Here is a 13,878-nt window from a genome sequence, read left to right as displayed (position 1 = left end):
CTTACTGGAAAATTGCAGAGCTGAAACAGACATTATTGTGACTTCAGTAAGGAGGGGAAGTAGTTATTCTATGGTGTGAGATTCTATATTCCATATTCATAATCTAACATAAGATTACTGAAAAGATATAATGGAAGAGTGATATAACAGAACAATGCCATGTGTTAGGGGAAGCTTCAGCATATTATAGATTACCTAGAGACCAACCTCTCAGACTATCTGGAAAGTAATAGGGCTGAAGAGAGATTTGCTGCAGGTGATCTCTGCTCACTATTTTTTCAAAAGGCTTAAATATATCACAGTATTTTAATTTTACATTCTAGAGACACTGAAAATGTATTATCAGTACTCTGACTTCCTAAGTATTAAGCAAGATATATTTATTTTTCACACAGCTTTCTTCTGTGTGTTAGCATTTACTACTATAATGATAAATACCTATTACCTTTTATTTGAGTTAGGTTTTTACCCAGGATATTTTGATATGATAGGAATGGCATTTAGAATTTGTTTTGAAAAATCCCTGAACAATATTGGCAAACCCAAATATAGTACATTGACTTATCTCTGCTTAAAAAGCAAAGTTGAGGAGAGCAAATCTAACAAGGGAGAAAAAACGTTTTCATAATATCTTTGAAGGTCTTTTAATTAATAGAAGATTAGTATTGATTTGTGAACCACCAATGAGCATGGTCCACGCTCTTTCTAGATCATTTATAAATTCCCGTTTTTTAAAACATGGGACTGAATTTCCTTAAACAAACTTGGCACTATATTAGAAGAGCAATTTGGAAAGGTAACTGCTTAATTCACCTTTTCAATCATTAAGTAAATAAAAATCAGCATGCTATTAATAATTTTTGTGAAAATACTCTAGCTTTTTTTATAGTAGAAATACTGACAGAATTTTAATTTGCTTAAGTAAATGGCTCTGCAGGTTTTGCTGGTAGGTAGTAGAATTAATATGAAGGTAGATTTTTTTTTTTTTTTTTTTTTTTTAAAGAAGTGAATGACATGTGCCATGCATCACTGTGGAACAGTGCACACCAAAACACCAAATTGCTGTGCTTTTCAGTTTCTTGTGAGTATGAGGATGATATTAATTACTGCTTGGTTTTTGCTTTTTTGACAGAACAAAACACCTCTGGTAAATGAAAGCTTGAAAAGTTTTTTGGGTACAAAAGATGGTAAGTTCTTTGTTTAGTATACCTCTCAAAGTAATAAAAATAGGGAACAAAGGATTAAATCTTTGCATCTTTTAATAACAGTGCAATCTTCATGACATGTTCCTGTTAAATGTCATAATTAATATTCATTCAGAGTAGAAGTCAATCTATAATTTTTGAAGTTAATTTTGCTGAAGTTGTGTTTTTAACTGAGGTGGCTAATGCTTTTAAATGAGTATTTCATCTTGAGTTATGATTATGCTAACTCAGAGCCATTCTAGACCAATAAAAACAGTAACCAGTGAAAACTTACTGTCGTGGTGCAGTAGTGAATGCACACATAGGAGAAATGCCAAAATGATGTCTTTAAAACAGCTGAATAGTTTAAAAAATATTATTGCACCTGAATTTGGCAAGCAGTATCTATTTATGCTCCTGCAATATTGCTGACTTAAATAATTTTGAAATGATGGCTGAGTTAGGAATTAGAGAATTGGTATACAGGTTAGCTATGTGGGTGGTAATTTGTTGAATGTTCAAATTATGTTTGTAGGAGTGTTGAATCAATGTAGATGTTCATACTGAAACCATGTTAATGTTAAATCTTTGAAGTAAGAATTATTTCTGGGTGGTATATTTTTAATCTTCTTATTTCCTTTTTAGGTCGCTTGGTAGCAGGTCTTGTTGCAGAATTTCTGCGTTTTTTCAATCTTGATTTTACACTGGCTGTTTTTCAGCCTGAATCAAGCACAGTAAGATATACTGGTTTTATTTGTATGCTATGCTGTTTGATTGGTGTGCATGGCAATGAATACAGAAGCTATCGTAGATTTGTTTAAGCCATTGGCTTGTGTTTATTCTATGTATTTTTAAGTATTTAGTCTGTAAAAGGTACTTATTGCCATAAAGACGCTTACTCTAGGAAAGTGTGTTAATACAAGTGAGAATTCCCTTTATGAAAAGTCAATACTTGATAATGTGTTAATTCTTAATTAACAAATTAATAATTTTTGTGAAATCACGTAATAGTATATGCAACAGAATATTCCTGCAACATTTTTTTGCCAGTAGTTTTACTATGTAATGATATTAAGTTAGTATTGTTACATGAAAATTAAAATAACATCAATAATCTACTCAGAAAAAAATTTCAGTGAAACAAAGGACTTCATGGAAATGCACATGACAAAAAGTGATTGAATAATTCAGTTGGAAGGGACCTATGATGATCATGTAACCCAACTGATTGATTTTAGGCTTTTGATATTGGGTCAGGGTTTTTCATCATGTTTGTCCCTCTGTTTTTTTATGATACAAAGGTTTTAACAATAAATTTGGGGTTGAAACAGTTCAATTTAACTGAAGAATTTATCTTTACACCTCAAATACTCATTTTTCTCAATTTCATTTTAAATAGTTAATTTACTAAAAATCCAACTTTGTTAATTAATTATCTTCTGTTCCTCAGAAGTTTGTGTTTCTGTTTAGGGACTTAATCAAAGAAAGTCTCATACACCCTTGTCCTTTGCCAAATAGCCTTAGCTACCTTTACTGCACTAGGACACGTCTATACAAAGATTCATGTTCATGCTACCAAATAGAAACAGTCATGCTTTCTGTTATGTTGCCACTCACTCTTGGGAGCTTCATTTGCATTGTAAAGCATCTTATGCACTTTGAAATGTCCCCTTCCTTTTTCCAGAAGTGTCTTTTTCACCTATTGCAGTGCATATATGAAGTTTGGTCAAAGTTAAGCAACTTTGCCAAGACTACTGTGTATAGTGCTAAAAGATTTTTACTTTGTCTTCCTCTAGCCCCTGTCTCTAAGCAGTCTGTTGCATTGTCTCTTTATCCTCCATGTTTCAGTGTGTTTGACTCATGGTGGCTTGCTTCAGTATTTGCTTGACCAGTGGTTTGATATTGAAGTGCCTCTAAATCATAAGGCTTCAAGATTAACTCTTTGCAGTATTGCCATTTTGAGATTATGCCAACTAACCTGGGTTTGCTGCAGCATTCTGTTTTTGCTATAATGTAAAGTTCAGGTTTTAAAAGTGTCTTTTTCTTTCTTTCTTTTTTTTTTTTTTTTGACTGATATCGAATCACTTTCATCGCTGTTTATGTCCAAATGCATGGGGTTTTTTGAAGTGAAACTGAGTGGTGACCTATGTTGGTATGCTTCCATGTGCAGAGGAATGGAGATTCTCCTTCATTTATGAATTTGCTGGAACCACTGGCTAGGTGTCCTCAGATCCACTTTTAAATGTGATAGGCTAAAGTAACTGGCCCATGTAAATCCTTAAATCCTGAAGCATGCTCGTGATGAATATTTGCATATTTAAAACTACTTTGGTTGGTCTGATAAGTTCAGGTACAGATGAGAAGTAAATGATGCAACTGGTTATCATTACTGTAGTCTGCATGCAACAGGAAGTCTTAAATAATCACTGTTTAGTCTTATTAAATAGCAATATTTTGACTAAAAATCATTAGTAGTTACATTACAAAATATGTTTTCTGACAGTTATTTCTATCTTGTGATTTTCTTTTTTTTTTTTTTTTCTTCCCTCCCTTCCCCAGCTAAATGGCCTTGATGGCCGAGAAAACTTAGCCCGAGATTTGGGAATTACAGAAGCAGAAGGTACTGTGGGTGGTCCCCTTCTGTTGGAAGTTGTTAAAAAATGTCAGCAGAAAAAGATTTCAGGCAGTGGAGAAGTAAGTAGTGTTAACATGTAGTTTCTTTCTTCATAATTCTTTTTTCTTTTTTGTTTCAATAATTAAAATTAAACTGGAGTTAAGAATACTCGGCTGTGGTTGTAGTATTACACTGTTTCAAGTCTTTACTATAGTTAGTATAATAGGAAATGCATTCGACATAACTTAGCGGAAAACAATGCTGAAAGGTAAAGATTGTGACTATTCTATTACTTCTAATGTTACCGTAGTACTCTTTAATAATATTCTGCTACAACATAGTAACACAGAGTGAACTCAGACAAATGACACAAAACAACAAAACACTGTTTCTTATTTTCTGATTTCTAGTGCAGTTTGATAACACTTTTGGCTGTACCTCTTTTCTTTAGTGTGATTCTAAGTTTAATATTACCTGAAAAGCCTAGAATTGGTTGTGTTAAGAGCTTGAAAGCTTTTATGAAAGCATATGCATTTAAAACTAAATATATGGAAGTATTGAATTACCTGAAGGTCATGACAGTAATATTTTAATGGAATATATAATATAGTTGTTAATTATATGAATGAAATCTGGCCAGTAGCATTTGATTAGTCTCTGTCATGATTGTGGCTTGAAAGAAAATTCTATGCACCCAACATGCATTTGGTACCCCAAAGAAAGCTTAAATTCAGAAGTAGTTGTCATAGACTTCCTAAAATAGCATTATGGTGTCACAGTTTGCCTACTGTGTGAGTGAGGACAATAGCCTTGTTGTTGAATGGTATTATGACACAAGTCAATGTATTTTTAATAAGTGTTTATATGAAACTTCTTAGGTGGCTCCGGTTTTAAGTGACAGCCTGTGTCCCACGTCAAAATCATCTGATGGAAGATCAAGTACGCACCCTATACCAAATAAGGTAGGATTTTTTTATATATAATGAAAATGCTACATAACATACATGAAACAAGACAAGTGAAAGAGAGAAGTCCTACGAAACTGTGGATACGATTGCATTGATTTAAATGATCTGCAAAGTACATTTCTGACTGGGTAGGTGACAATGCACACACAGTCTCTGTGAGACATGGACAGGTTGGAGTTGTTATAACCTGACTGTTTATCAGGCATCTGGCTGATTACTGCTTGCACTGAGAAGTTGTTAGGATACAACTGTCAATTTGTTGGGGCCTGTGGCTTTCTTTTCACTGTTGCTTCCTGTTAGCATAAAGTCTGTATTAAGTAACATCTTCCAGGCCTCTTAAAACTCCTTTACATTTGACCAGAGGATCTCAATCTGATCAACAGGTTGAGAATTATGGAGAAGTGTAGGGCACAGAAATGGGCATAATCACTTGAGCCTCTCTTCCAGAAGAAACCAGCTACTCACTGCACCCATTAAAAACAAACAAAAAAACAACGAAAGCCCCAAACAAACAATAAAAAGCACCACAACACACAAAAATCAACAAAAACCTATTCCTCCCCCTAAACAAAATACCCCTTGAAACAAAACCAAAAAAAACCCAAAACAAAATTAAAAAAAGAACAGAAGCACCAAAGCAAAACAACTTTGATTCAAATACTAAAGTTTGTTCAAATTATTGATATAATCTGATCACAAAGTTAAAACAGCTTTTTTTCAGGATTATTGGAAATAACTTAAAAGCTTTCCAACTCACTAATGAAAGTTGAGAAATATAACATTGCATGGGTTTTGTTGTTAATGTATTCATTTGGGAGAAGAAGTGGTAAGGATAAAAGAAAATAAAATGACAGCTCAGCTTGGATCTGCTTAATTTTCTTCTCATTCTTCAGTTTTTTGCCATTGCAAAACCAGAAAACTGTACTATTTGGAAAGCAAGCTTCATTTCAAGATTAAGTTAATTTATTAATTGCTGTGCTTGTTGATGGTATCTTAAAAGCTAATATTTCTGTAACTGATCTTTGAATAGAAAGTCTAATAATTTCAGACCTGCTTTAGGAGAGGATAGTTCTTGCTTGGTACCAGATTTTAAAACAAAACAAATACACTAAAAAGATCAGAATGCTGATTAAATATCACTGTTACTAATACTGTTGCTTCATACCTGACCCCCTGCTTTTGTCATAGAGTGGTTCTATATTAGCTAAGAACAACTACTGATGATGAGTTAGAAGTCATAAATATTCCATTCTTCCTTGCATATACTACCTTTCATCTTGAGTTTTAAGTTAGTTTATTTTAAATAAGTAGGTCAGAAAGAGAAGAACTAAATGTTTGTTACATGGCTTTTCCTCAGGAAAATAATACTTGTCTAGAGGAAGAAAAAAGTAGTTCTAGTAGCTTTTAAATTGAACCAGCTTTCATACTTTTTTTTTTTTTTCCTGGATATGCATGCACATGTCTCAATGCTGGTCTAATCTCTGTTATGAATCTTATTCCTTGAAGTCTGTTCTTGACAGAGCTTTTTGCAATCCAGTTATGCAAGTGTGGGTTTTTTTGTGTTTTGTTTGTTTATTTAAACTTTTACCCTTTTTGTAGTGGTTGAACTTGGCCAGCGAGTCTGAAGTACCTTAGTTAAAGGAAGGCAGAGACATAAGCACAGAGAAGTGCTTAAGACTTGTTTCATTAGGAAACTAGATTGATAAGAATGAGTGTTAAGTCATGCCTGGAAACTCAGCTATAGAGGCCATATAGTAAAGCAGTGACAGTCATTTCTGTTGTTTAAGGTTATAACAAGGATAAATAACAGTCTTAGTCCTTTTATAACAGTTGTTTGGGCCTGTACAAAACAGGAATTCCTGTACCCAGCTCAAATAGTGCTGTCCAAGCTGGGCAGAAGATAAAAATAAACAATGTCAAAATGATTTCCAAACATTAGTGCTGTTTTCCAGAAGTGATACTGTGTTCCCGTCATTGTATTCTTCTCTGTGTTCAGACGTTCAGAATTATTTTTCAGGCTGCCGTCAACTGTTTTTAGATATACTAGTCCATAGATGCAAAGCTCCTCTTATTGACTGACTTTAGCTTAATAATAGTGATTTTGACTGGTGCAGTTAATAGTGGCATTTTTTTAATGTGTATAGACTTAATGCCCAATAAGTATATGGATATAAGAAAGTGATTTTAAGGTCTAAGTTTCAGAGAAACTACCAGATGGGAGTATTTAATTCTGAGTAAGAAGTATTGGAAGTGTGGTAAAAGATCATTCACTGAACCATGTTTTCTGCTTGCTTGTTTTTTGTTTGTTTGGTTTTGTTTTATTTTTAAGGAGAGTTTTGTGCATTGTCAGAACACAACTGTTAAAGAGTCAAATACCTAGGGCATGCAGCAGCAGCTGAGGCATTGATAACACTTTTATTTAAGTCCTCATTCTAATGTTATAAGATTGCAAGTAGAATATAATTTCCAATAAGTTGCAATTTATGATCAGGCTTTTTGCATTCTTTATACCCATTTTCAATGGCAAGCAAATGGTAATTCCATTACAGTGAGAGACAGATGAACATGAAGAGGAGACCTCATGGTGGCTGCAGCTTCCTCACAAGGGGAGGAGGAGGGGCAGGCACCAAATTCTTCTCTTTAGTGACCAATAACAGAACGTGAGGGAATGGCAGGAAGATGTGCCAGGGGAGGTTTGGGTTGGACATTAGGAAAAGGTTCTTCACCCAGAGGGTGGTGGAGCACTGGGACAGGCTCCCCAGGGAGGAGGTCACGGCCCCAAGCCTGACGGTGTTCAAGAAGAGACTGGACAATGCCCTCAGACACATGGTGTGAACTGTGGGTTGTCATATGCGGGGCCAGGAGTTGGACTCAATGATCCTTGTGGGTCCCTTCCAACTCAGAATATTCTATGATTTTATGTTCTGGAAATGCTTTTCATAATGTGTTGCTGAATCCTCCACAAAAATACACTTTTCTCAGAAACAGGGGAAAATTGTTTCTGTATGGATGTTTCCTGATAGAAACAGCATCAGCTGGTGTTTGGACTTCATAGGCCTCTAAGAACAAGTACTGGAAATCTCAATAGGACTATAATTATTAGTGTTTTGTTTTGTTTAGTTTTTCTTTTTCCTGGTCCTCTCTCTCCTTGGAAAAGGCAGGATGGGGCAACATTCTGCCCATGCAACATGGAGTAAAAATAATGCAGAGGGAAGAAATTTTAGCCAGTCCTGGCTGGAGCAAGGTGGAAGTTACCTGAACAGTCTAGACTTCCTGATTGAAACTTGAGATTCTCTGGTGTTTTTTGAGCAAACCTGTGAGCTGAACTGACTTTGACTGTGACTTGGCAACCAACAGATGTAATGTAGAAGGGAGCATGCTAGGAGAGACCAAGACCACAGCTCTTGGCAGCTACAAAGAATTAAACTTAAGTGCGAGTGTGAAACCACTGGCTGATTTATTAACACCATTAGTCTGAAACCCAAGGTAGGCATCTTGCTTTTTGAATCCTTAGTCATGGTTAATATATCACTACAATTTGAAAGTAGTTATTTCACTTCAGGAAAACTTTACAATATGTGAATTCAAGCAAAGGCGAACTGTTGTGCCTCTAATTTCTCAAATGAGATAGCAGCAACTCACTCTCTCATGCTCTGGAACGGAAAAGTAGCTGTAATTTCTCTTTTAATCCAGTAAGGGTACAACTAAGTGCTTGCTTTTCAACAACAGTTCTGTTTCTCAAAGATAGGAAATAAAATATTGGAGGGACAAAGTGTCACTAACTGCAGTCGTCTTATACTTGCTACTTTAAAACCTAATATTGTACTGCAGAGATTACCATTTGTTATGGAAGTTAGAGAAATATGCATGGATTTAAATTGATTTATTGTGGCTGTAACATTTTTTTCATAGACCAGTTGCAAGATAATACCAATAAAGCATCATGTATCTTTCAGGCTGTAAAACAAACCAGCTTCCCTATAGTCAAAGCTAGGAAGTAAGAATCAGTCTGTTTGTAGACTTTTTTATTTGATGACCAATATTTTTAAAAATTGGTTGCTTTTATAATAAAGGTGATCCAGATAGTAAAGCAATGCAGAGGATGGAAGAATTTTTTTAAAGGCAGCAACAATAAAGCGCACTTACTTTCTAAAGTAATAAAATGACATTTTTCTCTAGTGTGATTGCTGATGATACTAATACATTCCTAAGAAGTACTATTAATTTGAGAAAAATTTTTATAAGTGTTGGTAGGTGTATATTTTATGTTGTGTGTTTGTATTAGCACCTTGCAGTATTACAAGACATAAACCCGGTTTATATGGATTTTCTTCAAGATAAATTGTTTCTTTCAGTGAGAGTTTTTTCTTTATCTTTCAAGGCTTCTGAAACCACTCAAAGCGATAGAAGTGTCTCATCAGGAGAAGCAAGCAAAAGCAGCATTCATTTTCTGCCTAATGAAACAAAACTAGATCCTCAACTAGAAAACAAAGACATAAATACCAAAGAAAAAAGTGATCCAGGTGTGGATGAAGATGATGTAGAGGGAGATTCTTTTTTTGATGATCCTATACCCAAACCAGAAAGAACTTATGGCTGGTAAGTAATGTGGATGTTCTACTTAATATGGGTGTATTTTGTCCTCAATATGCTCACAGGCCTCTGAGAGCTAGCTGATGTTTGGTTATTGGCACTTCTAAATGTGAGTGCTGAGATCCGTAACATTTTATTTCTGAAATGTGCATTTCTATGATTCTGGTCTCTGAAATGTCATCTGGCATCTCTTGGATGTACCATGAGTGGAAAAACCTGTATCACTTTAAGATGCATCAGACTATGTAAGGTCCCCAGCTGGAATGAACATGTATGAGGCACAGACATCAGTGTTTCTTCTTGCAGCAGAGCTGCAGTGGTGATCAGCACAAAAGGAAGTGGACAATGACAGGGATAGAGCTTCAGGTACCTGTAAGGAATATAAAAAAATCTGGTGAATGTGTAAACTGTCCCCATAAACTGTGATGTTGTGATTTAGCACCACACAGCTGCTCGCTTGCTTCCCCTGATGGGATGACGTAGAGAATCAGAAGAGTACAAGGGTAAAAATTTGTGGGTTGAGACAAAGATCAATTAATGCATAAAACAAAAGCCGCACATGCAGCAAAGCAAAACAAAGGGATTCATTTACTACTTCCCATGGGCAGGCAGGTGTTCAGCCATCTCCTGGAAAGCACAGCTCCTTCACACATAACGATTACTTGGAAGACGAACACCATCACTCCAAATGTCCCCCACTTCTTCTTCCCTCAGCTTTATATGCTGAACATGAGGTCAAATGGTGAGGAATATCCCTTTGGTCAGTTGGGGTCTGCTGTCCTGGCTGTGCCTGCTTCCGGCTTCTTGTGCACCTGGCACAGCATGAGAAGCTGAAAAGTCCTTTGCTACCTAGCAACAACAAACGCATCCATGTGTTATCAACATTATTCTCATCCTAAAATGTAAAACAGAGCACTATACCAGCTACTAGGAAGAAAATTAACTCTATCCCAGCTGAAACCAGGACATGAGAGTACAAAAAGTTTTCTCACAGTGGGGAGTTTACTCATCACATCGCAGCATCTTTTGTGTGCAATTCTGTGGTTTCAGTCAAATGTTATTTCTGTATATGTCAATTTTGCAGATGCTTCTAAAGGGCATTTTTTTATTGTTCATCTATGGAGTGTGACTGAAAAATACAATTTGAAACAAGAACTAGTGACTGAACTATACAACATCTTTGTTATAAAACTGTAAAACCTATCTTTGTGTTATGTCAAGTTACGTCAAAGCTTAGCTTAAATATCTCTATTGAGAAATGCTGCAAGACCATTTCATGGTGTTCTTTCATTGTGCTCCAGTAATTGGAGAATTTCTTCAGCTTAATGGAGATTACCAGAAGAGGTTGCAGAAGCATTTGCAAGTCAGTTTGACAGTAGTTTCCCTCATGTTGTCCAAGAAAAAGACTTAATTATTCAGTAAAATAAGGATTTTTTTTCTAGTAGAGAAACTCCTTATTGTTTTCAAATTATGCATCTGTAGTAGAGTCACAGTCCACAGTCCACCAATTTGTACCTCATAATGTTATTGTGATGTAGATATAGTAATTTTCCATAATAGGATTTGTTGAGTATGTTACTAATGAATGAGCTAGCAACCAATTGTAATTGAGCTGTCTCTGAGTCTCTTGCTTCTACCCTCCTGGCAGCTCCTCTAGAGGAGTAAAAAGAACATATTGTTCAGGTGAAATCCCTTTGTGGTATGTTGTGCTGATGTGCTGACTCCCAGGTGATGAGTAAGGAGAGGCACCAGGGTTGCTTGGTTTGCAAAAAGGTAAATTCCTTATGGGAGCTTTGCCTACTCCTGTAAGAAGGGTGCATTAGAAAAGAAGGGAGAAAGCAGTTACTAAGGACAGAGTAAGAGATGATGCATACTTTCATTGTCCCTAGATCTCTGACCCATTGCTCAAAATTTTGAGGTGTTTTAATATATGATATGCATGATGCTATAAATATAACGAATGATTCAAATGTTGTCCATTGCTGATAGCAATAGAATAGTAACAAACAGTTCTGGTAATGCTAAATGTGAAAATCTCGATGTTTTTTAATAGCGTTTCTTCACCGTTTACTTGCAAGTAGTGTTTGAACTCAACACTTAAAATATATGAATGGAATAGATATTAGGCAAGTAAACTTTACCTGTAATGATAAGGTCTATCTTGCAATGACTGGGTTGTTTTCACTCAGTGAACTGGTTGCTCTTAGTATGAATAGTTTCTCTTTTAGTTTTAAATCAAACAATTTGAATACTGATTTATATCTGAATCTTTCTTCTTTTGGCTGCATTTACATGTGGGGGTAATAAAAGGCTCCTTGATAAAAATAGTGATGCTGCTGAAGGTGCAGGAGCTCTGTCTGTGAAAGAAGGCAGACAGAAGTCTTTGCATAGGTGAGAAAGTGACTTTCTTACTGAATGTCTTGCTTGATGCTTGTGCCAGTAAACTGCCTCCTGTTTTTAAGATTGCAGAATGAATAGTCCTTTCCCCTTGCTCTTTTTGCTGTAAATATTGCTGGCTTAGTTTTATGACAATTTAATAAATAACAGAAAAGAAAGTCACTGTGCACATTTTACAGCTCTGTGGAGTACTTATTTATTTGGTTTGTTTCAGGAAAACTGAAGCTAATAAAGCAGGAGGTCTAGCATCCCTTTCTGATGCACCGCCTCTAAAAAGTGGGTTAAGCTCCCTGACAGGCGCACCTTCACTAAAGGAGCCAGATAGTAAGTTTTCACATGTGTTTGTGTTTTGATGAATGTAGGAGATATTTCCTGTAAGGTAATTAATGAGGTACATGTTCAGATGCAAATGTGATTAAGTAGACTGTATGTGGCCCCCTCCTGGTTGTGATGTGCTTCGTAGTGATGCTTTTTTCACTGATTGCATACAGGTTTTGATATATTGTGCTGCTATTGGGGCGTCTTATGTTTTAGAGCACTGAATACTTCACTGCACTTGTTTTTGTGTGTGTGTAAAGCAGTTTATAGCAGTATAAAATTCTATTGCTCAGTTTTTAACCTAAATTAACTAATTTTTATTATCTTACATTATTTGCTTAAATTCTTTAGAGATATTTGCTTTCATGTTGTAAAATCTGATCCTGAATACTGGGAGATTGTGCCTGTTTGCTGCTAAAGTTTAAGTATTAACAGAGTTCAGAGATGAAAATGGATATAATATTACCATACAATACTATAAAATTATGTAAGGTTATTGTACTTAGGTTGGGGCAACCCCCAGCATCATCAGCTTGGGGATGAAGGGACTGAGAGCAGCCTTACAGAGAAGGACATGGGGCTACTCGTGGATCAAAAGCTGGACATGACCCAGCAATGTGCACTCACAGCCAAGAAAGCCAACTGTTTTCTGGTCTGTATCAAAAGAAACTTTGTCTATCAGCTTGAGGGAGGTGATTCTGCCCCTCTGCTCTGCTCTGGTGAGACCACATCTGGAGTACTGTGTCCAGCTCTAAAGCCCTTTAGTACAGGAAAGACATGGACTTGTTGGAGGGGGTCCAGAGGAGGCCACAAAAATGATCAGAGGACTGGAATACCTTTCCTGTGAGCACAGACTGAGACAGTTGGGGTGGTTCAACCTGGAGAAGAGAAGGCTCTGGGGAGACCTTATTGTGACATTTCAATACTTAAAAGGGGGCTTATAAGAAGGATGGGGACAGACATTTTAGAAGGGCCTGTTGTGATAGGACCAAGGGGTAATAATTTTAAACTAAAAGAAGGGAGATCTAGACTAGATATAAGAAGTTTTTTTTAGAGTGAGGGTGGTTAAACACTTGAACAAGTTGCCCAGAGGGGTGGAAGATGTACCATCCCTGCAGACATTCAAGGCCAGGCTGGAAGGGGCTGATCTAGTTGAAGATGTCCCTTCTCACTGCAGGGGGGTGGACTAGATGACCATTAAAGGTCCATTCCAACCCAAACTGTTCTATGAAAAGAACACTCATTATAAATTGTTGATGGGTATGTTTAAGTAGGATCTTATTAGTCATAAGTCAAATTTCTGATATAAGGTTTTTGTGTTGTCACAGGTTTGAATAGAAACTCTGTTTTGAAAGACCTGCGGTTGGCGAATGCAAAACTCAGTTCTCTAGAATTAGGCAAGTAACTGTTAAAAATGAGTAAGATCTGATGTTTTTAACTCTAAGTTCTGGCTCAGCTTCTCAGAGGAATCTGAGAAACTGAAATACGTGTATTAAAGTAAAATCTTCAGCTTTTACTTCTGTCACTCTCTTTAACACCATTGTGAATCTTACTGGAGTTAAGAGCAAGATCTGATCTAAGGGAATACAGAAAAGAGAACTGATGTCTTGTATGTGGATTAGTATATTACACATGAGCAAAAATTACATTCATTCTGTGTGTTTTTTTGCTAATGTCAAGTGATAAATTTTGTGGTCTACATTTCTAAGAAAAGAGGAGGTTTATATTTGCAGAAAAAGATAGACAAGTCTTACTGTTTTTCTGTGGCATATTTACTTGCCTTCTTCACCTTTGAAAGTTGTCT

At 36.0% G+C, this 13,878-nt stretch overlaps 1 protein-coding gene across 3 annotated transcripts in view; it reads left to right on the top strand.

The window, feature by feature from the left end:
• Positions 1 to 13,878, top strand: part of CEP43 (centrosomal protein 43) — a 35,792-nt gene that overhangs the window by 9,025 nt on the left and 12,889 nt on the right. For 2 of the 3 annotated variants that reach the window (XR_014183520.1, XM_082047475.1), the window contains exons 3-9: positions 1,133 to 1,187; positions 1,830 to 1,918; positions 3,744 to 3,878; positions 4,677 to 4,760; positions 9,148 to 9,365; positions 11,971 to 12,080; positions 13,403 to 13,471. Coding sequence is in view for 2 of the 3 variants with exons in the window: in XM_082047475.1 (XP_081903601.1) it covers positions 1,133 to 1,187; positions 1,830 to 1,918; positions 3,744 to 3,878; positions 4,677 to 4,760; positions 9,148 to 9,365; positions 11,971 to 12,080; positions 13,403 to 13,471 (760 nt within the window). In the remaining variant the exon portion in view is untranslated. The remainder of the gene's footprint in view (positions 1 to 1,132; positions 1,188 to 1,829; positions 1,919 to 3,743; positions 3,879 to 4,676; positions 4,761 to 9,147; positions 9,366 to 11,970; positions 12,081 to 13,402; positions 13,472 to 13,878) is intronic. The other variant, XM_082047474.1, reaches the window with a different exon arrangement.

This window comes from Streptopelia decaocto, assembly GCF_964273445.1.
Source record: "Streptopelia decaocto genome assembly, chromosome: 3".
Taxonomy (NCBI): Eukaryota; Metazoa; Chordata; class Aves; order Columbiformes; family Columbidae; genus Streptopelia; species Streptopelia decaocto.
Note: the sequence above shows the minus strand (reverse complement) of the source record. Positions and strands in the feature narration are given on the sequence as shown.